Source organism: Thalassophryne amazonica, chromosome 5 (assembly GCF_902500255.1).
Source record: "Thalassophryne amazonica chromosome 5, fThaAma1.1, whole genome shotgun sequence".
In the NCBI taxonomy this organism is placed as follows: Eukaryota; Metazoa; Chordata; class Actinopteri; order Batrachoidiformes; family Batrachoididae; genus Thalassophryne; species Thalassophryne amazonica.
This window is the reverse complement of record NC_047107.1, coordinates 60144720-60169816: the sequence shown is the minus strand read 5'-3', so window position 1 is coordinate 60169816 and position 25097 is coordinate 60144720. Positions and strand designations below refer to the sequence as shown.

At 43.2% G+C, this 25097-nt stretch overlaps 1 protein-coding gene across 1 annotated transcript in view; it reads right to left on the bottom strand.

Annotated features, from left to right (window-relative positions):
* Positions 1 to 3910: 3910 nt before the first annotated feature.
* The window catches only part of LOC117509961 (sperm-tail PG-rich repeat-containing protein 2-like), a 54125-nt gene continuing 32938 nt past the window's right edge, over positions 3911 to 25097 (bottom strand). Inside the window, exons 4-7 of the mRNA XM_034169569.1 lie at positions 12999 to 13114; positions 5607 to 5718; positions 4135 to 4177; positions 3911 to 4017 (exon numbers count right to left, since the gene is read on the bottom strand). Of these exons, the coding sequence (XP_034025460.1) occupies positions 3911 to 4017; positions 4135 to 4177; positions 5607 to 5718; positions 12999 to 13114 (378 nt within the window). The remainder of the gene's footprint in view (positions 4018 to 4134; positions 4178 to 5606; positions 5719 to 12998; positions 13115 to 25097) is intronic.

Sequence of the window (25097 nt, the reverse complement as noted above, 5' to 3'; positions counted from 1 at the left end):
TCACACAGTGATTGATGTGGGACCACTGTTTAAGGGCAACAACCACAGATATCGCCACGAATAACAAAACAGAGTTGCGTTCTCAGGGTGCAGGACTACTTGGTGTCCCTACGTTAAATAAAAAAGTCTGCGGGTCACAGAGCTTTCTCTTATCGTGCCCTGTTCTGTGGAATGATCTCCCTGCATCAATAAAACAGTAAGATTCTGTAGAGACTTTCAAGTCCAGACTTAAAACGCACTTATTTTCCCTTTCATATGGCTAGCATACTGGCATAGTATGGTACTATGCTTTTACTCTTTAAATTCATTTTAATTAGGAAACGGAGCATGCCACGGCCTCAACTTTACCTAAATTCTGTGTCTTTTAGTGAAGCTTAAGCCCCTTTCACACTGGCACATGCGTAGAGCTGCGTATTGCAGCGTTGTGTTTCATTTAAGTACGCCCGAATGCGCGCGTACTCAGCCTTTTTCCGTGTTCGTAGACTTGCAGCTGCGTGTTCGCTTTTCAATGTGTGCACACAGTTGCGTGTAACCCTTGCCGCTATTTAAAACCAGTTCACTCCTGCCGGCTGTGCAGAACACATCGTTGTGCTTTGAAAACGGTGAACTGTATCATGAGGGTTTTACGAGGTCTGTCCATAAGTAACGGCCCTTTTTATTTTTTTTCAAAAACTATATGGATTTGATTCATATGTTTTTACGTCAGCCAAGCTTGAACCTTCTTGCGCATGCGTGAGTTTTTTCCACGCCTGTCAGTTGCGTCATTCACCTGTGAGCACGCCTTGTGGGAGGAGTGGTCCCACCCCCTCGTCGGATTTCCATTGTCAGGAAATGGCGGAATGATTTTGGCTTTTTTCCATCAGAATTTTTTCAGAAACTGTTAGAGACATGCAGCTGGAAACCATTCGAAAAATTTATCTGGCTTTCGGTGAAAATTTATGGGCTTCACAGAGAATAAGGAGTGTTACTACAGCTTTAAGGACGGCCCACAATGGCGCTCGGCGTGCCGCGCTCCGAGCCACGGCGACGAGGCAGAAACCACCAGATCATTTCTAAACGGATCGCTCTGTGGAGCCAGGACCATCGTGTGCAATTTCTCTGGTTATCACAAGAGCTGGACATCAGCCATTTTCCGGTAGATTTCACTTTTAACAAGAGATTTTGTCATAGAAAGCCGCACGGAGGCTTCGCGCGTCACGACGGAGCCGCTGATGGAGCGAGACAAAGGATCACCTCCGTTTCGGAGTGCCAGACGACAAGTTGGGACATGCCTATCTCGGCTTTCAGTGCTTACCAGTCGAGTGAGTATAAGAGAAATTGTGGAGAGCTGGACGGCCCAAGCAGCGGGTCGCCCCTTTGAGTCTAGTCTGCTTGAGGTTCTTCCTCAAATCATCAGAAGGAGTTTTTCCTTACCACTGTTGCCTGTGTGCTTGCTCTGGGGTTGGTAAAGTCAGACCTTACTTGTGTGAAGCGCCTTGGGGAAACTTTGTTGTGATTTGGCACTGTATAAATGAAAATAAACTGAAATTGAATTGAGAGTGGAAGAAAGGAGAAAAAATTATCTTTATGAGAAAGTGGTGTCTCATTCCCTACCTCCCTCTCCTTTTATGTAGATGTTGTGCCTGTAGTATCTGTCTGTTGAGTCGTCTATGCTTTTTGTTTGTTTGTTTGTTTGCTTTTTGTCAAACTAAACAAGTGTAATCACCCTTGGAAAAATACAAAACCTACCTTGCTGTTTCACTGCTTTACCTCAGAGAGCTTTGGTGTCCACTGTGCGCTCTAACAGGTTGCTCCGACACATAGCTCTGCACCTACCAGAGTCTACTTTCAAGGAAAGAACAGGTGGGCACCACTCAGACTAATGTGGAAATTGCAATGGAGGAAAGAAGGAGCATCAATTTCTCATGTTGACAACGCAATGGTGTGTCATTTATTTCTCTTTTGGTTCACACAACACACAGACTTTATAGAACAGCTTGGCCCCACCCAATAATCACAAAGTGGTCCTGACAGTGATTGGTGGTGTCAGGAATTAAATCTCCTGGGCTCCGCAGTCATTGGCCATAAACCAACTCCGCTGATGAGGACTGGAGGTCTCCTTTAGGTGCAGTTTGTAGGCCCAGCATGACCCACAGGAGTCTGTCTACCTAACCGCCGTCTGTTAAGATGGCCTGCAGAGGGGCCTTCATAGAGTGATGGTCTTGTGAGGAACCTGCTAAACCTCAGTCTACCTCATTCCACATCTTTGTACTGAGGACTTTCTTTCAGATTGCTCACAAAGAGTCAGAACTGCCCGCCACAAATCCACAGCCCTCACACCCAGCACCAGTTTCCCTCAAGGCTGTGTGCTGAGCCCACTGCTTTTCACCTTCTACACCTCTGACTGCACCCCTGTCCACACCAGTAACACCTTCATTAACTATGTGGATGACACCACAGTGGTAGGCTGTATCACTGGAAGAGATGAATTCACCTCCCGGGATGAGGTGGAACACCTGATGGTGTGGTGTAGAGGAAATAACATACGAGGTCTGTGAGAAAAGTATCCGACCTTATTATTTTTTTTAAAAACCATATGGATTTCAATCACGTGTGGTTACATCAGCCAAGCTTGAACCCTCGTGGGTATGCAAGAGTTTTTTTCACGTCTGTCGGTGACGTCATTCGCCTGTGAGCACGCCTGTAGAAGGAGTGGTCCAGCCCCCCTCGTCGGATTTTCATTGTCTGAGAAGTTGCTGAGAGACTGGCGCTGTGCTTGATCAAAATTTTTTCAAAAACTGTGAGGCACATCCGAGTGGACACCATTCGATAAATTCGGCTGGTTTTCGGTGAAAATTTTAACGGCTGATGAGAGATTTTGGATTGTTTCTATCGCTGTAAGGATTTCCCACAGAGCGGGACGTCGTGCAGCGCTCCGAGGTGACGTTGTCATCCTGTTTCAAGCTGAAAAACCTCCAAATTTAAGCGTCTGTTGACCCAGGACGTCGTGAGAGAACAGAGAACTTTCAGAAGAGGTCGGAATCAGCAGTTTATCCGGACATTCCACTGTAAAAGGAGATTTTTTTAATGAAAGACGTGCGGACGGATTGGCGCGTTGGCTCGCAGCCGGCGCGGCGCGCCCGCCACAGGAAAAACACCTCCATTGGAAGCCGTAAGGACAAGTTGGAACATGCCCTGCTGTTAAACAATTTCTCAGATACTCACTCAACTGAAAGCCACCAAAAGCCGCCTGGATTTACAAATGGTTATCAACATGGAGGTGTTTTTCCTGTGGTGGGCACGCCGCGCTGGCTGCGAGCCGACACGCCAATCCGTCCGCACATCTTTCATTAAAAAATCTCCTTTAACAGTGGAATGTCCGGATAAACTGCTGATTCCGACCTCTTCTGAAAGTTCTCTGTTCTCTCACGACGTCCTGGGTCAACAGACGCTTAAATTTGGAGGTTTTCAGCTTGAAACAGGATGACGACGTCGCCTCGGAGCGCTGGCGCGACGTCCCGCTCCATGGGAAAGTCCTTACAGCGATAGAAACAATCCAAAATCTCTCATTAGCCGTTAAAATTTTCACAGAAAACCAGCCGAATTTATCGAATGGTGTCCACTCGGATGTGCCTCACAGTTTTGAAAAAATTTTGATCAAGCACAGCACCAGTCCTCTCAGCAACTTCTCAGACAATGAAAATCCGATGAGGGGGCTGGACCACTCCTTCCACAAGGCGTGCTCACAGGCGAATGATGTCACCAACAGGTGTGAAAAAACTCACGCATGCGCACGAGGGTTCAAGCTTGGCTGATGTAATCACACGTGATTCAAATCCATATAGTTTTTTAAAAAATAAAACTGTCGGTTTCTTTCTAATAGACCTCGTATTCATGAACAAATCCAAAACCAAGGAACTAATCATAGACTTCAGGAGAAACAAAAACAGACATTCAGTCCTTTATCACTGGGGGGACCTGTGTGGAAAGGGTCAGGGATGGCCTTTTCCTGGGAGTCTACATAGATGAGAAACTGACCTGGGATAGGAACACCACACACTTGGTAAGAAGGCACAGCCAATGCTCTACTTTCTGAAAATCACCAGAAAAAATAACATAATCTAGAGATTGCTCGTGTCTTTTTACCACTCTAACCATAGACAGCATCCTTATACTGTCTCTGTACGTGGTTTGCCAGCTGCATGGGGGCAAACAGGAAAGAGCTTCAGAGGGTTACCAAAATGGTAGAGAAGATCGCTGAGTGCCCTCTAACCACACTGGGGACCTTTCATGGGTCTTACTGTCTCAGGAGAGCCAACACCATCCTAAAGAATCATCCCACCCTTGACACTCTATTTGAGCTACTGCCATCATGCAGATGGTACAGGTCCATTAAAGCAAGAACAAATAGATTAAAAAACAGTTTCTACCCAACTGCTGTTGGAGCTATGAATGTCACTGGAACCAAATAGCCATGTCACATACCACACTTGAAATGAGTGCAATATTTGTTTATGTGCACTATCCATTGCCACTGAAATATCCATAGTTTTGTACAAACATTTCTATTTTTTATATGCAATCTCTTTTTTTGATACTATGTTCTTTTTTCTTTTTAATTTGTGTTTTGGACATGCCTCTTTCATTCGATTAAATTCTATGTTATTTTTTCTTTTTTCTCCAGACCTTTCAAGTCTGCGTGTGGTTGACTCAAGTTTATATTTGCACTGAAAGGTTTGCACCTTACCTTTCCTTGTACTGGTTACAATGACAATAAAGAATCTGTATCTGTCCAGGTATACATACAGGAACGGCAAGCTCACATAAGCAAAACAGGGAACACACTCTAACCACAGGTGACAACACTTGGTACGATGAACTATGTCCACAATGTCCATTACATGTTGAATGTCCCACAGTGGGCAATATCATGTTGGATTACAATATATCCATGCCTACTGAGCAGCCAGTCTGCTCTGTGTAAGCCAGAGAGTCAGCTCTCCATAGCTAAGCAGGGTAGGTCCTGGTTGGATGGGATACCTCTAAGACTAGGGGCTGTGTGTGTTTCTCCAAGTAAAGCTGGAGTTGAGTCAAGAAGGGCATCTCATATAAAACTTGTGCTAAATCCCAAATCTGTGCTGGATTCACTGTGGCAACCCTGACCAAAAAATGTGGTAGCTGAAAGACAAACTACATCTATGCCTATTGAATACTAGTAAAAGCAAAGCCTTTTGGGCCCTGATTTACACCATTATTCCCTATTGCTTAAAGAGCAGTGTTCTCTTGCGCATGCCCCAAGGGAGCTTGCACCATCTGTTCAACTTTTTTGCCTGTTTTTAAAATAAATTTAAAATAAATTTGCCTCTCTGAAATATGTTGTGATTTTGAGTGGGCTACTGAAATGAATTAAATAACATCATGTTTAATTTTGCTGGCACAGTTTTTGACACATGAATTTTCTGTCCTCCATCAGAAAACCAATTTTTTACTACAAGGCAGTGGTGACACAGTAACTGTGATATACTCCCACACAAACCTCTACACAATGTATAGTCCTGCACAACTACAATAACAACAATAATAACAATAATCATATAAAACCACATCATAATAAATCACAGACTTGCCTTCTTTTCTTCTTGCTGGTTCACCAGTTGATGGTAGCGAGGCACGATAAGCTCAACTTTACTTTTCTGTTCCTTCTGGAGGTTCAGATTCACATAGTGTGTTTCTACCTCTCTGAGAAAGACAAAGGAAACAATAAGTGTTTGAGATAACACAAATAAATACGAAAATTACAAGAGTGCGCGACCTATTCAAAAACACTGGTTGTCACTGCGTGTCAGTGCGTGTCACTGATGCGCAGGGCATCTAAACAATTATGATGAGGTGGTTACATCTATAATAAACAGAATAACTACAGATATATTATCTAACTCATAAAAAGGAATGACAATGCAACTGTTTTTTCCCATCCATTACAATATATATTATAAATAATTACCATTGACACAAGTCCAAATGCGTTCTCCACCACACGACACGCACGAGAGAACCTGCAGCTGTACATAATTTCTCTGTGGTGAGAGAATGGCTTCATCAGCCAAGGTCTGAGAGCAATGCGTCATTGGCTACAAAATTATTATTTATATAACATGGCATCAAGCGGGACAAAGTGTGGCAACAAGGGGGACAAAGCAAGATGCACTGGCATGAGAAATTGCGCGGCAGTGTGGGAATCAAATTCGTGCCACACTCACGCCTTAAGACTAGTTTCACTTGTTACTATGAGAAAAAGTCATCCACTTGTCACTGTTGTTGTTATATACAGAATTACAAAATACGGAACTGAAACTTTGTTGCTCAGTGTAAAAAGTGAATATATACAGAATCTTTGAGGGGTGAGAGGTTGCATTTGTTATTATTAAAGTAAACACTGAATATCCATTAATCTGAGTGTGATTTAAAATGCAGTCTGACTGTTTTATAGCAAGAGATTAATTTTATTGGCCAATCATCAAAGCTGACTATGCCTGGGGGGAGACAACTTTGTTTTATGACAAACTTAAAATGACCAATAATCTCACATGTTTTACAGAAAATAGTGTGAATGTCTGTCTTTTCATTCTATTTAGCACTTAATGTCTTCATAAACAACTCCACTGGACTGATTCTGACGTCAAAATGTGACACTTTGCCAGAGCCCGCTGGAGTCAGTAATGACAAAATTGTTTCTTTAGCCAGTAATGGCTTTTTAAACAATATATTTATTTAAAGAATGAGTTCACTTTTTACAGTGCTGGTCATAATAAAGCATTGTTAGTAAACAGGCCTCTGAGTCTTATATTCAGCTTTGACAAATGCCATGCTCAGTGGCAGTTCTACATTGAATTACTCCCCGTGCGAGACCCCCTCTGGGCAGCCCCCCGCCCCAACAAAACTACAATTTTGCACAAAGTGCCATTTTTTTAATGATAACAATAAGGTACACATTCTCCTCCCACCTCCAACATTGCCAAAAGGCAATGAGGCAATTCTGCACAAAACAGTAGAAGTTATCAGAACGTAAATAAATTATACAGTATACACATATAAGTGGCAAATATATACAATCTGACGCATCATTCAGATGGGAAAAAAGATATGTATTTTCAATAAAAACTACGTTGAGGCAGGTTTAACACACACAGAGAGAGAAAGAGAGAGAAAGAGAGAATGGGGGAGTGATATAGTAAAAAAAAAAAGAGGAAAACTGTTCAGTGTTATTCTCCATGAGCTCAAAAATGACATGAAAAAGAAAAAAAAATGGGAGATTTTTCATTGCGTCTGCTGTATAATGCCCTCAAGCAAAGCAGTGTGTTTTCTGCAGCAGAGTTTAAGACAGACTGAAGAGTGAAGAGTATCAGCTCGCCGCTTGTGACCCTGATTATGTTCTTTCTGGATTTCGGTTTGTGTCCTGTTGTCCCTGGTCTGACCGCGCTCGGTAGTCTAGGAAACGCTCACAGAGGTCAATATAAGAACTCGATTCCGCAGTTTCAGTGCGATCATTTTGTGTGTCACCTGTATTTTGGAATCTTGGGTATCTTTGGGTTCAGTCACCTTTGTATTGTTGTTGCCACATTTGAAGAAATAAACCCGTTTTTGGACTTAACCCTTTGTTGTCTAGCTACCTGCATCCTGGGGTCCAACCTCATCTTTTAAGTGGTTCTAACCACAACACAGATAGCTTAACAGCGAATGCGAATTTGGCCCCAAGATGACACCACAAGTCGCATGACCATTTTCTTCCAACTCGTCATATCGCTACTCTCTGTAATAAAGGAACTCTACCCCCTGCGCACCCCTTTCCACTTCTCACTGCTTCTGTGTACCTTCTCAGCTGCAGCGTGCTCCAATTTGCCAATTCCCCACTCAGTGATATGACACATAATAGAAAACTGTTTTTTTTAAGTACATGTGCCATCCACCATGTGTCATGAAAAAATGCCGCCCCAGACCGCTGCCCGGTTCACCCGAGTCAAAAGTGCTACTGGCTATGCTATGTCTTTGAAAAATCCTTTTTTGAAAAGTCACCTTTAGCTTAGATGAGAAAGATAAATTCCACAAGACGTTCAAAATTGCAACAACATAACACTAGCCACATTCTTTTTAACCCTCAGTACACTACTGGTCCATCAACGTTGAAGGAAATATGGTCTTTTCATACACTTTAAAGGTTTGTTTTTTGAGATTCATTATCACAAAAACTATATCTTACTTGGCATAATCATACTGATACAAAAAACAGTGGTGGGCACAGTTCTGCTAATCTGCTAACTGCTAATTATTGAAGCTAATGTTTTCATTAGCAGATTAGCTTTCCAGATAACTATGAAAACCATTAGCAGACCAATTAGCTTCTGATAAATTTAGTTCCGATAACTTTTAGACCACTAATATATTTTTGCGGGCATAATGAATTAAGCTTAACAGTTAAAAACATTTCTAAAGTGTGAAATCAAAGCTTTTAGTGCCTACCTGTTACATGTTTTGTAGCAGACAGACGACCATGAATGGTAGAGCTCTATCCTCTGCAGGCAGAAGAGAGCTGACTACCAGAGAGAACAGAAGGGGGGGGGTAATTTATCTTCACATCATACAGACCTGTATTTACATACAGATCTGTATTTGTAAATGTGTGTTCATGGCAAAAATAGACAAGAAGAGCATTTGCCACATTCGCTAAAAGTGATGAATCACTTAGCAAACATAATTTTCAGTTTTCAAATTGCCTTTTTTTTACAAATGAAAAAAATGACACATTTACAAATACAGATTTATTCGTAAAACCCACCACACGTTTCCGTATATGGTTTATACCGACCAACCAACCACTGCTGACGTCAGGAAACTAATGTTCCTATAATGCATTGCGGGATGTGTGTCTAAATGCTAAAACCTTCATAGTTAGTGCATTACTTTAAAACTAAAACATATAGCTGATATTTTCACTTTGTAAAACAACAGATGTGATGTTAATTTCAATAACTTGTCTGGAATTAGTTTGTTTAAAATTATAACCATAAGTCAAAACTGTCTGCCTGTGCAGGACTCCAATGACATGCCAGCAGGTCTGTATGGTGAGAAGATAAATTACCCCCCCCCCCCCCCCCCCTCACCAGGTCTCTTTTGCTGGGAAAAGGCTGATCTGAGACAGAAGTACTGGACTCCTGCTGGGTCAGTAGCTGCCAGTGTACTGAAGTCAATACTGAAAGTTATCGGTTTAGCTTTTATCTGTAACTTCCGCTAAATTTTTTTTAGGGATTCATCTGTTTAGTTTTATAAAATTTAGCTTTTCAGTTAGCGGATTAACAGTTATCGAAGCCAGCCTTTTGGTTAGCTGTGCCCACCACTGACAAAAACTGACATTCTGTATTGCTATAGATATGCGGAAAAAAGTAACTAATGTAACATTGCACTTCCTGTTTTATGACTGTTTTGGTTATAGTTAAGATTAAGGTGTGGGTTAATGTCAAGGTTTCACTTTCATTTGACAAGTTATTCTGCTAATGCAGAAATCACATTTCATTGTGTATACCATGTAGAGGTGGAACAATGCTGTACCTTCAGACAGTCACAGCCAGTGACAGCCAGGCCTCTGACAAAACATCATTATTTGATCAAGAAAAGCTCATTTGTCCCATCTGCTGTGCTCATTATTAGAAAAGCACTATAGAAAATGTCAAACATAATGTCATGGATGTGGAAGCAGAGTAACAGCTCTTCTGGAAGGATTTGATGGCAGTGATTTTCTAAGATTTGATGTCTGTGAACGTCTATTCCAACAGACCCTTGGGCTCTACAGGTTATTTTAAAATGCATTAATTTTTGAAGTGGTTAATTGATATACATTATGTGTACTGAAACTCAGTCAGTACATCAAAAAAGAGAGAAATGGTGTACCTTTATAAACATGCCTATTTAATAGGTTAGACCCTGTCAATTCAATGCCCACAATTCATGCAAAGGAGTTTTAATTGCTTTTAAGTAATATTGAAATGGGCATGAAATATCACTTCTTGGAATTTAAACTGATCATGTCACTGTCTATGCATCTGCAGTTATTCTATTTCTGAAGTGCTCACTGTGTGATATCAATGGTTGAAGTAAATGGCAAAGACAGGTGGATGCATTTAATCAGTCATAATGGAACAGGGACTTCTATGTGCTCTTCTCATTTTTTTTCCCATTTCAAACATCCGACTTGCTACAAATCCTGGCCAGATCGTTCTGTTATTGTTGGACTCAGGAATTGATAGATAGGACCCAAAATGCAGATGACCTGGAGAAAGAGAATGGTTTTTACAGTATATTTTGGTGAGATGTAGGCAGGCTTGGCTGCAGTGGTCTGACAGCAAAGGACTGGAACAGCTGAACAGGGCAGGAGAAGGAGTTGAATATGAGTGGACCGAAACAGGCGGCTGAAGAATGAAGCAAGGCAAATGGCAATAGAATTGTGGTGGATCAGGCATGGAAGATCTGAGGCACAGAGAAAACAGGTAAACAGACGTCCAGGAAAACACCACCAAAAATACAAACCATGAAAAATCCTCTCAGAAATAAGGCCTAGATGACTGTACCACAATGGAGACTGAAAGATCTACCAGCGTCTGGATGTCTGAGCCGCAGTTAAATACTGTACTGGCTTGATTTACAATAGGTTGTAGGTGAGCAGACTCAGCAGCTGCAGAGAATCAGATGGGCAGGCCGGAGGAGGGAACCCAGAGTCCACGCCCAGCAACACAGAGACAGACTGAAACAACCATTACACACCAGGGAGAGAACACAACAAGAAACACAAGGAAAGGGAAAGGCAAAGCCTAAACTCTAACACCAAACCACAATTTCCCAAGATACAGACAACAATACAATGTACAAGCTGTGTTTTCATTTTGAAATACACCGCAAGCCAAACCCATTTAAAAACTGCTATTCTACCAAAGTAATACAGGGAATTTTCATTCATTCATTTTCCTATATCCGCTTACTCCAAACAAGGATCAAGGGGAGCTGGAGCCTATCCCAGTAGGAATAAGGCAAGAGGCAGACACGATGCCAGCCTATCGCAGGGCTACTGACAAACACATTCACACCTGTGATCAATTTACAGTCAGCAATTCACCTAACCAGCATGTCTTTGGAAGTACGAGGGCTGTCCATAAAGTATAGGTCCTTTTAATTTTTTTCAAAAACTATATGGATTTCATTCATATGTTTTACGTCAGACATGCTTGAACCCTCGTGCGCATGCTTGAGTTTTTCCACGCCTGTCGGTGACGTCATTCGCCTGTGAGCACTCCTTGTGGGAGGAGTCGTCCAGCCCCTCGTCGGAATTCCTTTGTCTGAGAAGTTGCTGAGAGACTGGCGCTTTGTTTGATCAAAATTTTTTCTAAACCTGTGAGACACATCGAAGTGGACATGGTTCGAAAAATTAAGCTGGTTTTCAGTGAAAATTTAACGGCTGATGAGAGATTTTGAGGTGACACTGTCGCTTTAAGGACTTCCCACAGTGCGAGATGTCGCGCAGCGCTCTCAGGCGGCGTCATCAGCCTGTTTCAAGCTTAAAACCTCCACATTTCAGGCTCTATTGATCCAGGACGTCGTGAGAGAACAGAGAAGTTTCAGAAGAAGTCGGTTTCAGCATTTTATCCGGATATTCCACTGTTAAAGGAGATTTTTTTAATGAAAGACGTGCGGACGGGTCCGCGCGTCGGGACGCAGCCGACGCGGTGCGGCGGCACAGGAAAAACACCTCCGTGTTGATAACCATTTGTAAAATCCAGGCGGCTTTTGATGGCTTTCAGTGGAGTGAGTATATGAGAAATTGTTTAACAGGCAGGACATGTTCCAACTTGTCCTTAAGGCTTCCAACAGAGGTGTTTTTCCTGTGGCGGAGCATCGCGGCGGCTGCGAGCCGACGCGCGGACCCGTCCGCACGGTCTTTCATTAAAAAAAAATCTCCTTTAACAGTGGAATATCCGATAAAATGCTGAAACCGACTTCTTCTGAAACTTCTCTGTTCTCTCACGACGTCCTGGATCAATAGAGCCTGAAATGTGGAGGTTTTAAGCTTGAAACAGGCTGATGACGCCGCCTGATAGCGCTGCGCGACATCTCGCACTGTGGGGAAGTCCTTAAAGCGACAGTGTCACCTCAAAATCTCTCATCAGCCGTTAAAATTTCACTGAAAACCAGCTTAATTTTTCGAACCATGTCCACTTCGATGTGTCTCACAGGTTTAGAAAAAATTTTGATCAAACAAAGTGCCAGTCTCTCAGCAACTTCTCAGACAAAGGAATTCCGATGAGGGGCTGGACGACTCCTCCCACAAGGAGTGCTCACAGGCGAATGACGTCACCGACAGGCGTGGAAAAACTCCACGCATGTGCACGAGGGTTCAAGCATGTCTGACATAAAAACATATGAATGAAATCCATATAGTTTTTGAAAAAAATAAAAAGGACCTATACTTTATGGAGTCCTTTCTTTAGGGAGTAAAGAAAGGACCAGGCAGGAAGCCACCATGCTGTTGAGCTTAACAGTGCAAAAAGTATTCATTCATTCATTCTCTGTACCTGCTTACTCCAATTAGGGTCACAGAGGGGCTGGAGCCTATCCCAGCAGTCCAGGGCATGAGGCAGGGTACACCCTGGACAGGATGCCAGTCTATCGCAGATTGTAGTATTATCCTGATACATCTCACTGATCATCTGATCTCACTAAATTTAAAGCTAATAACTAATTACTCCTTTTTTGTTTTAATAATAATAATAATAGTAATGTTATGCCTTTTGGGTTGCATTTGTTCTTTGTTTTGTTTTTATGATGGACGCAGTCCACCCCGTTTAAAATCTTCTTATCTCCATAGTGATATCTGTATTTAGTTGACTTTATATCAGCATTAATAAATATCAAATCACAGGTTAAACTAGTTGTTACAACTCTGTTTTATTGTCTGTGGTCAGAAATGTGATACTCACATTTCCGGGTAATACTGTCCTGGTCCCGGCCCCTCGTGCACTGTCAGCTCACCTCTCTTCTCTGTCATGCTACCAAAGTGGATCCCTTTGTAATTCTGTGTAGAACTCACCTCTGACTAGAGAGAAACAGACAGACATCACAGAGTGAGATTAGAGGTAAGGACTGGATGAAAAAAAAAAACTTTTTTAAAGTCAGTGAGAACAGACGGTCAAAGGAGATGAGAGAGAGGACATGTTAAAAAAAAGAATATGTTGAAGAACAAGAAAGAATTGACTCAGTCACACTCATTTGGTGTCTCCTCTAGCTGGAGCAGATGAAGCTGAAACTGAATGAAAGGTACAGTTCAGCCAAATACAATTCGGTCCTTCTTTAGCACCAAGGGTTTTACAGGCTGCTTTATTCTGCCTCTGACAATTCGTACTGGACCATTCCATCCTGGACTGTAGCTAAAGATGCACAGAGAAATGAGCTGTTCAGCTGGAGCAAAATACATTTTCATAAAGCTACATGTGAGAGAAAACAACAATTATAACCAGCAATAATAACAATAACAATAACAAGAGCAATCAGAGATTTCTGATGTCTGACAATCCAGATCCGGATTACCCTCCGAAATTCAGTGGAGTCTTCCATGCCCTAATACCGACCAATTTGGTGAGAATCCGTGAAGTAGTTTTGATGTAATCTTCAAAGACTACATAAAGCTAATCTTGATCCAGAATCTGGATCCCGATCCAGAGTCTTCCATGGCTTAATATGTATCTGTGTTGAAAATTTCGGCAAAATCCGTGCAGTAGTTTTGACATAATCCTTCAAGCCTATATAAAGTGAAACTTGATCCAGAATCCGAATCCGGATCACTTCTAAAATGGGTTCTTCCATGGCCTAATATCTGTCTGCTGTGAAAATTTATCAAAATCTGTGCAATATTTTTGACAGAATCCTGCTAACAGACAGACAGACAAATATAACCAGTGATTTTATTACGTCCTTGGAGGACGTAATAAAGATAATGATGAGGAAGGGTGACAAAGAAAGTGAATTTTTTAAAAATGAATTGTTGTTGCTCTTTGGCTACAGTTCTTCAGGGTCACCACAGTAAATCCAGTACAGATCCGCACTGGGATTTGGCAAAATTTTGCAAAATAGCATCTGTATGTGGCCAGGTTTAGGTTGGGGTTTCTCCCCTGATATGTATGATGACTTCAAGCTACAACCCCTGGCAAAAATTATGGAATCACCGGCCTCGGAGGATGTTCATTTAGTTGTTTAATTTTGTAGAAAAAAAGCACATCACAGACATGACAGAAAACTAAAGTCATTTCAAATGGCAACTTTCTGGCTTTAAGAAACACCATAAGAAATCAGGAAAAAAAATTGTGGCAGTCAGTAACGGTTACTTTTTTAGACCATGCAGAGGGGAAAATATATGGAATCACTCAGTTTTGAGGAAAAAATTATGGAATCATGAAAAACAAAAGAACGTTCCAACACATCACTAGTATTTGTTGCACCACCTCTGGCTTTTATAACAGCTTGCAGTCTCTGAGGCATGGACTTAATGAGTGACAAACAGTACTCTTCATCAGTCTGGCTCCAACTTTCTCTGATTGCTGTTGCCAGATCAGCTTTGCAGGTTGGAGCCTTGTCATGGCCCATTTTCTTCAACTTCCACCAAAGATTTTCAATTGGATTAAGATCCGGACTATTTGCAGGCCATGACATTGACCCCATGTGTCTTTTTGCAAGGAATGTTTTCACAGTTTTCGCTCTATGGCAAGATGCATTATCATCTTGAAAAATGATTTCATCATCCCCAAACATCCTTTCAATTGATGGGATAAGAAAAGTGTCCAAAATATCAACGTAAACTTGTGCATTTATTGATGATGTAATGACAGCCATCTCCCCAGTGCCTTTACCTGACATGCAGTCCCATATCATCAATGACTGTGGAAATTTACATGTTCTCTTCAGGCAGTCATCTTTATAAATCTCAATGGAATGGCACCAAACAAAAGTTCCAGCATCATCACCTTGCCCAATGCAGATTCGAGATTCATCACTGAATATGACTTTTGTCCAGTCATCCACAGCCCACGATTGCTTTTCCTTAGCCCATTGTAACCTTGTTTTTTCTGTTTAGGTGTTAATGATGGCTTTCTTTTAGCTTTTCTGTATGTAAATCCCATTTCCTTTAGGCGGTGTCTTACAGTTCGGTCGCAGACGTTGACTCCAGTTTCCTCCCATTCGTTCCTCATTTGTTTTGTTGTGAATTTTTTATTTTTGAGACATATTGCTTTAAGTTTTCTGTCTTGACGCTTTGATGTCTTCCTTGGTCTACCAGTATGTTTGCCTTTAACAACCTTCCCATGTTGTTTGTATTTGGTCCAGAGTTTAGACACAGCTGACTGTGAACAACCAACATCTTTTGCAACATTACGCAATGATTTACCCTCTTTTAAGAGTTTGATAATCCTCTCCTTTATTTCAACTGACATCTCTCGTGTTGGAGCCATGATTCATGTCAGTCCACTGGTGCAACGGCTCTCCAAGGTGTGATCACTCCTTTTTAGATGCAGACTAACGAGCAGATCTGATTTGATGCAGGTGTTAGTTTTGGGGATGAAAATTTACAGGGTGATTGTTCTGTGTGCCGACGCGGCCCGGAGGACCCGAACCAGCGTCTGACCGGACCCAGAGTTAAAACAACAGAGAGCGGTTCTCAGCGTCTATTGTAATGAAGCTGATCTCTCCAAGTCAGCCTCACACGGATGGCACAAAGGTAATCCTCTGGCAAGAAGCCCTGTATCTTCAGGGCTTAAATCCAGCAGGCCTCATCAGGGAATGCACTCCAGCTGTTCTCCTGTTGATCTGCACGTGTAGACAGGCAGCAGGTGCAGGCAATGAGTAATGTTCTCTGATCCTCTGCACACTTCACCTCTTCTCAACTCAGGACCAAATGCAAACCACCTGGGGAGACACAGAGAAAGCAGGCCCAGCCAAACACCCCCCACTCCATGACAATAACCCCCCCCAGAACCACCTGGGGAGACAGAGAAAAACAGGGCCAGCCAAACACCCCCCAATCCATAACAATGATTCCATAATTTATTCCTCAGAATTGAGTCCATATTTTTTTCCGTTACTGACTGCCACAATTTTTTTTCTTGATTTCTTATAGTGTTTCTTAAAGCCAGAAAGTTGCCATTTGAAATGACTTTAGTTTTGTGTCATGTCTGTGATCTGCTTTTTTTCTACAAAATTAAACAACTGAATGAACATCCTCCGAGGCCGGTAATTCCATAATTATTGCCAGGGGTTGTATAACCCAAGTGGTACGATATAGGACTTCCAAGCCAGGGCTCAAATCCCAATCATGTTAAAGAGTTTCTATTTTCTATTTCAAGTATAAACTGCATATATGACAGTCATCATAACCACAGATAATTAGAAATATTTTGGAACCAGAGAAAGTGTTTAAGATCATAACTTCAGTGGGTAATGCTAGCCCTACATACTGATAGAAAACAAAAGTAAAGTTATATAGCTTCATAATCACATGATGTAGATTAGCCAACTAAGTGGAAGTGTGTATTTTTTATGGCTATGCACAGACAGCCATTGGCAAAGTTTTAAACCGGATGCCCTTCCAGACACAACTCCTGTTCTGCTTGCCGAAACACACACAGCCCCTGGTCTTCCCAAGTGGTCTCCCAACTCGATGGGACTGAAATCTGATGGAATCAAATGCACACAATGCAGAATATTTGCAATAAAATGTTTTACATCCCTGCCCCATGTCAGGATTCAATAGGAAACATGGAAGCAGGAGACCCCATTGCAGAAACGCACACTCGGCACACTTTCTTAGTGGTGAGCACTGATGCCTCACAGGAAGAAGGTCATGGGATCGCTTTCTCGCTCTGTGTGGAGTTTCCATGTTCTCCCTGCGTCTGTGTGGGTTTCCTCTGGGCAATCCAGTTTACTCTCACAATCCAAAACATGCTTATTTCTATGCCCCGGACCAAGGCAGTGCCTCTCCATCTAGAGTTGGTTGATGGGTACCAGACTGTGGCTGCCCACCGCTGCTTGTGGTTGGATTGTGTCTAACTGTAATTAGGATGGCTTAAATGCAGAGGACACATTTCATTGTATGTATGTACAATGACAAAATAAATTATTATTATTAATTATTACACTGTGGATAATGTAAAACAGTTTATTGAACAAAATGAGACCTGTACACAACAGAGGAGCTGGGTAAGAAAAAAGACACAACACAGAGTCCTCAGTTTTCAATGTCACCTCAGGAAGGAGGACTTCATGGAAATTGTCTGTGCCGAGATTGAAAACTATAAAACAGTCTGTCAGAAGTAACGAAAGTGGAGACTACCTTTAGTCACAAACAGAGAATCAAAAAACAAGACCTGAGCAATCTCACCAGAGTAATGAGTCCAAAATGTTCAGTAGGCTTCTGTGAGAGATACAACCCCAATTCCAATGAAGTTGGGACGTTGTGTAAATGTAAATAAAACAGAATACAATGATTTGCAAATCCTCTGCAACCTATATTCAATTGAATACACCACAAAGACAGATATTTAATGTTCAAACTGATTAACTTTATTGTTTTTGTGCAAATATTTTCTCATTTTGAAAAGGATGACTGCAACACATTTCAAAAAAGCTGGGACAGTGGTATGTTTACCACTGTGTTACATCACCTTTCTTCTAACAACATTCAATAAGTGTTTGGGAACTGAGGACACTAACTGTTGAAGCTTTGTAGGTGGAATTCTTTCCCATTCTTACTGATGTACGACTTCAGTTGTTCAACAGTTTTGGGGTCTCCATTGTTGTATTTGCACTTCATAATGTGCCACACATTTTCAATGAGCGACAGGTCTGGACTGCAGGCAGGCCAGTCTAGTACCCGCACTCTTTTACTACGAAGAATTTTCTGTTGTAACACGTGCAGAATGTGGCTTGACATTGTCTTGCTGAAATAAGTAGGGACGTCCCTGAATAAGATTTGGATGGCAGCATGTGTTGCTCCAAAACCTGGATGTACATTTCAGCATTGATGGTGCCATCACAGATGTGTAAGTTGCCCATACCATGGGCACTAATGCACCCCCATACCATCACAGATGCTGCTTTTGAACTTTGTGCTGGTAAAATCTGGATGGTCTTTTTCCTCTTTTGTCTGGAGGACACGACGTCCATGATTTCCAAAAACAATTTGAAATGTGGACTCAACAGACCACAGAACACTTTCCCACTGCGTCTGTTCATTTCAAACAAGCGGGCCACTCACACCGCGACCCTTGTCTGCTGTGCGGAGCTGCGGACAACTCTGGCAACAGGTCCAGAGACTACGCTAGCTGTTTTGATGCGGAGCGCTCCGGCCGCAAGGATAGACTTCTTGCGGAAAAATCCACAGCGCCCGCTGCATGGTCTCGTAACCGCAGCCGCAGAGCTCCGTGGCCATGACTTGGATTCTTTGCGGGTCTTGCATCCATACCCCCGGAGGCAGTGAGTGAAGGAGAGCACACGCATTGTGTTCTCTGTGTGTCTGTTTATAATCTTCTCGCCCAGAAGAAAAAAGAGTGTGTTTACACAGGAGAGAAAAGTAAGAAAATGTTAATGCCTGTTTGAGAAACGTGTATAAAGTGTGTAGTGAGGGGTTTTACAGCCTTAAAACATGTATAATAATTGTAAAAACTAACGCTAACTACTTCGCGGATTTCGCCTATCGCGGGTTATTTTTAGAACGTTTTAAGTGGTTACTGGGATGATCAGCTGTAATTACATGTGTTTCCCACACGAGGGTGAAGCTAGTGAATACTGTGTTAGTAATATGAGTAGAAGAAGAAACAGCAAGATTTGTAACGCTGGCAGCTGCAGGTTTGGAGATTAAAACGGCGGCCGTTTTTCTCTTTTCTGCAAATATATGTACTTATGTCTCCATATACTTTTCTACACGCTTTACTTTTTCTTGTTCCCCCTTTTTAATATTATTATATTTAAGTAAATATTGGAGGAGTGGGGTACAATTAGTTATACCTAACAGCTAACGTTAGCTTATCTAGCCGGCCTTAGCAACATTCATCATAGCTTCTAAAATAGTTGGTTCTTTTGTGTTTGATAACCCACATTAATTCATACTTTTGCCCACATTTATTTTACCTGTATTTGTTAATACTGTTACTGTTGTGAAAGTGTAGGTACACGGACCCACAACAGGGGGCGTAATGAACGGACAATGGAGAAAGGTGAATAACAAGTTTTACTGTTGTGAAACGAGCACAACGAATACAACAATTAACAATTTGGGGTCGAATCCGCTGGTGTCGTGTGGGCAGGCTCGAAGGTAGGAGACGTCCGTCTCAGTCGAACCGGAACCACCCAGATCTCCTCTGCCACCGAACCCTGGAAATACTGGAACCGCCAAGTCCCGAATTCCCAGGTGGCCACTGCCTCCGCTCGTCGGATCCGGTACTGCTGGCGGGAGAGAGCAACAACACACAGGTGTGGATGCGACAGCACCCAGTAACGGAGAGGGGAAGAGCCGCCTCCACCTCTTGTCAATATATAACAGGAAGGTGAGTACTTATCCAAGCAATTTAGCTATCAGTAGTCAGCAGTCCTGAAAAGGTTTAACAAGTTTTAGCTGGTTATTCAGACTATGAATGCAGAGAACGTTACCTCAGTCTTAAGGCGATATCTCGGCACTGAGGTGGAGACGCCGTCCTGATGATATACCCCCGGGCTGAGTGGAGTCAGCTGTGTCCAGTAATGGGTGACAGCTGTCACCCATTACTGCTCTCGTACGGCGGCGGCGCCCTCTGGTGCCTGGAGCCCGCACTCCAGGCAGGGCGCCCTCTGGTGGTGGTGGGCCAGCAGTACCTCCTCTTCAGCGGCCCACACAACAGTTACTGTAGGTTTAACTACGCTATTATACTTTATACACTACTTACCATTTTTGTTTATCGTGTTAGCTTGCTGGGTACGGTTCGCTTATTCACGGCTAATTTAGCTCTTCTACTATAACTAGTTTATTTTCACCATTTACAATTCTATTTTACATGGTGTAAATTTTTAATGATTCATCAGTTTATGTGTTCCTTTAACGATATCAACATATACGAGGTCTATTAGAAAAGTATCAGACCTTATTATTTTTTTCAAAAACCATATGGATTTGAATCACGTGTGATTGCGTCAGACAAGCTTGAACCCTCGTGCGCATGCGTGAGTTTTTCCATGCCTGTCGGTTGTGTCATTCACTTGTGAGCAGGCTTTGAGTGAGGAGTGGTCCACCCCCTCGGCGGATTTTCATTGTCAGGAAATGGCGGAATGATTTGGGCTTTTTTCCATCAGAATTTTTTCAGAAACTGTTAGAGACTGGCAGCTGGAAACCATTAGAAAAATTTATCTGGCTTTCAGTGAAAATTTTACAGGCTTCACAGAGAATAAAGACTGTTATTACAGCTTTAATTCCTCCGCACGGCTGTCTCAATGTGCCGAAAAAGTGCTGATGTCCACGTCTTTTCACAATTCCTGTGCTAGTCAGACGACGTCCCGGATAAAACACAGCGTCCAGTTTGGAAATGAACAGCACATTCCACTGTTACAGGAGTTTTTGTCATGGAAAGAGGAGTGGAGGCTTCGCGCGTCGCGGCGCTGCCGCATGGCGCACAGCAACGCCGTGATGAAGCCTCATGGGACATGTTCTGGCATGTCCAGGCACATCCACAATTTCTTGGATAATCACTCGATGGAAAAACCACCGACAGCTGTCTGAACGCCATCTCAAACCCGTCGTGTGAGACCAAAACGGAGGTGGTTTTGTCTCGTTCCAGTAGCGAATCCATCGTGACGCACAAAGCCTCCGCTCGGCTTTCCATGACAAAATCTCTTGTTAAAGGTGAAATCTGCCGGAAAATGGTTGATGTCCAGCTCTTGTGATAACCAGAGAAATGACACACTATGGTCCCGGCTCCACAGAGCCATCCGTTTAGAAATGATCCGGTGGTTTGTGGCTCTCGATGGCGGCACGGAGTGCGGCGCGCCGAGCGTCCTTAAAGCCATCCTTAAAGCTGTAGTAACAGTCCTTATTCTCTGTGAAGCCCGTAAAATTTTCCAGCTGCCAGTCTCTAACAGTTTCTGAAAAAATTCTGATGGAAAAAAAGCCCAAATCATTCCACCATTTCCTGACAATGAAAATCCGCAGAGGGGGTGGACCACTCCTCACTCAAAGCCTACTCACAGGCGAATGACACAACCGACAGGTGTGGAAAAACACACGCATGCGCACGAGGGTTCAAGCTTGTCTGACGCAATCACACGTGATTCAAATCCATATGGTTTTTGAAAAAAATAATAAGGTCAGATACTTTTCTAATAGACCTCGTAGTACCTAAGTTCTTAGGTTTCCATTTGATAGCATAATGATTATACTTTTTATTTTCCTATAGTATGCTAACAGAGTTACTTTAGATAGATACCAGTACACTCACACACTCATAGCTTCTGCTTCTATAGCTTAGCCTACTAACTATATTTGATTTTACTACTAGTCTACATAACAAATTACCTATACTACAATCTTCTCCTGTGATGTCTTATCCTTCTTATATCTTATTATTTATTATATTATATATACCTTTTTCTTGAGCTGCTTGGGTGGGTAGGGAGAGTTCCCATGGGATAAAAAAGCTTTTTAACCTACCACCCCTGGTTCTCAAGACCAGGCACCTAAGTGGCTCTACTCTATTCTTTTCTACTCTCCTATTTTACTCTTCCTTTTTAGAAATTTAGATATACCTTTGTATACTGGCATAGTTCCACCTTAGAATTGGAATACAATATACAGTAGTGTTCAGAATAATAGTAGTGCTATGTGACTAAAAAGATTAATCCAGGTGTGGAGTATATTTCTTATTGCTACATGGGAACAAGGTACCAGTAGATTCAGTAGATTCTCACAAATCTAACAAGACCAAGCATTCATGATATGCCACACTCTTAAGGCTATGAAATTGGGCTATTAGTAAAAAAAAAAGTAGAAAAAGGGGTGTTCACAGTAATAGTAGCATCTGCTGTTGACGCTACAAACTCAAAATTATTATGTTCAAACTGATTTTTTAGCAATCCTGTGAATCACTAAACTAGTATTTAGTTGTATAACCACAGTTTTTCATGATTTCTTCACATCTGCGAGGCATTAATTTTGTTTGTTTGGAACCAAGATTTTGCTCGTTTACTAGTGTGCTTGGGGTCATTGTCTTGTTGAAACACCCATTTCAAGGGCATGTCCTCTTCAGCATAAGGCAACATGACCTCTTCAAGTATTCTGACATATCCAAACTGATCCATGATACCTGGTATGCGATATATAGGCCCAACACCATAGTAGGAGAAACATGCCCATATCATGATGCTTGCACCACCATGCATCACTGTCTTCACTGTGAACTGTGGCTTGAATTCAGAGTTTGGGGGTCGTCTCACAAACTGTCTGCGGCCCTTGGACCCAAAAAGAACAATTTTACTCTCATCAGTCCACAAAATATTCCTCCATTTCTCTTTAGGCCAGTTGATTGTTATGTGTCGACGCAGATTGAGGAGCGAACCTGCGTCAGACAGGACCCAGCACTAAAAATAACCAAGAAGCGGTTCCATCAACAAAAAACAATTTATTTTTCACCTGTGCCTAAATAAATCATACAAAAAAAAACCCAACCCAATGTCCTTCAGGAGGAGTGACTGCTGGCACGCTCTCCAGTGTTCACGGGGAGAGAAGTCCGATGCTCCTGGACTCACTACCAACAAACAGACACCCCCCAGGTGGACACGACAAACTGATTCTCTGTTGAAGCACAGAAGATGTGAGGCACGTTAGCTATTATAGCAATTTCTTTCACAGAACACATGCTATCAGCAACACATCAAGGTTTATACTTTTTATCTTTATGCACATGAGCAGCTTCTCACAATAAGTGGAGGATCACTTGTCCTGCATGCCACAACAGTGAGAAGCAAGCCACACCATTCTCATCACAATTTCACGTATACTATGTAGCAAAACCTCAAGTTATTATCTACAATTAATCCAACAGTTAATTACCTTTACTGTGTGCTGACAGCATGTGTCCTCACCCTTCCTTGCTTCACAGGCTTATTGTGTCAAACCCAGGTGCGGTCCTCAGCGTCTCACAAACGAACATCACAAGGTCGAGTTCCCGGCAGTTCTGCTTGGCTCACACCTGCCTTAAAAGCAGAACGCCATCCAATTATCTGCTACAGCTGAAAGTCTTTAGGGCTGCACGTGAGCACCAGTCCCAGGTGCCTCACATATTGACGAGGGTGAGGATTCTTCAGCCAGCACCTTCTTTTCCACAGACAAATCAGCTTCCATGCCACCTGAGGAGCAAAGAAAAGAAAACAACACCAAAACCTCCAGCCACACCCCCCGACACACAACAGTACCCCCCCATCAACGGGAAGCCCCCCAGCGACCGACCAGACCAGGACCGAGAACAGCACCTCCCTCCGGGGTCCATCACAGACAGCAGGACAGGCACCGCAGCTGGAAGGCCGGCTGGAGACAACAAAGGCCCCAAAACAAACCCCAACAATCCAATACACAATGAAAAACACAAAACCCACCCAACAACCTCCCCAGGGGACCGTCCCATCAAACCCCGGGAAGAAAAAGAAAAACATCCCCAAACACCAAAACCCAACATAGTCCCTCAAACACAATATAAACAAAAAAACACGAAAGAAAAATAACAAACAACCCTCCCAGAATGACCTGCAAAGACCAACCCCCCCCAGAAGGCCTTCATCGCCTGTTCCAGGAGGAACAGCCAGAACCAAGATCCCACACAGGTCCCCAGGTGTACACAGAGAAAAATGGCGCCCCCCAGGGGACCGTACCATCAACCCCAGGAGGCGCCCCACAACCCCGGAACCCCAGACCCAGGCACACTCGGCCAGTTAGCCCCAAGCCAAATCCTCCCCAGAGGACCGTCCCATCAACCCTGGAGGCGGAACCCGGAAGGAAACATAACAAACAAAAATCAACCCCCGGAGGACTACTAAAAACAACCCCGGGGGATGGTAAAACGACCCTAAACCCCGTCTCCCTCCCCGGCACCCCGAAAGACCCTAGGCCCCACCCAGAGCCCGTCGGTAGCTCAACAGCAGTGAACCGCTCACAATACTAAGCCGGAGAAGGGAACAGGAAAAAACTAGCCCGGCTCCAACCCCAAGGCGCAGCGGAGAACCGGAAAAACGTCCGGTGCCTCAACTCGACCATACCCCAGCCCCTCGGGAGGGGTGGAACCACCGAAATGGCAAACGGCAACAGATCGGGCCACCCCTCCGACTGAGGTAAGTCCCCGCAGCACCATACCCCGGCAACACCAATGACAGACGGTACAAAGGCACGCCGAGGCTGGAGTGGAACCGGGCCCTAACCAAAACAAAAAAACGCCTCTAACACCCCCCCCCCCCCCAGGTGCAGAGGTCTTCTGAGAATACTCAGTGACCAACCTGCACCACCCCACCACCCACAAGACAAACGGTCTTGGGGCAAGTGAGGCTGGGGTTAGGAATGTAGAGAAATAAAAAACAACAAAAGAAAACGACCCAACAAACCCAAACAGAAAATACCTAAAAACACATAAAAAAGCAATAAGGACAAGAGTCCAGGCGGACATCCAACCGCCCAACAGCCACTCCTCCCCCTCCAGACAAAACTACAAACCACCAACCAAAAATAAAAAAGAGAAAGAAAAAAAAAACCAATTACCCGTGGTAGGTTTTTTTTTTTTATATGTGTATTATATCGCCGGTCCCAGAACACTTGGAGTCACATCACCGTTATTCTTTTCGACGTCTAAATCATCGGGGCAATACAGAAATCTCTGCTCGACCGAGCTGCATGGACTCGTCGACAGGAGGAGCCAGAGGTCCCGTCGGAGGAGCCTCAGTGGGGCGAAGAAGAGGCGGCCCAGACCTGTGTCGGGGAAAGCCCCGAGACGAAAAACCCCACTCTGATGGGCGTCCTCTCTCGCGTCCAC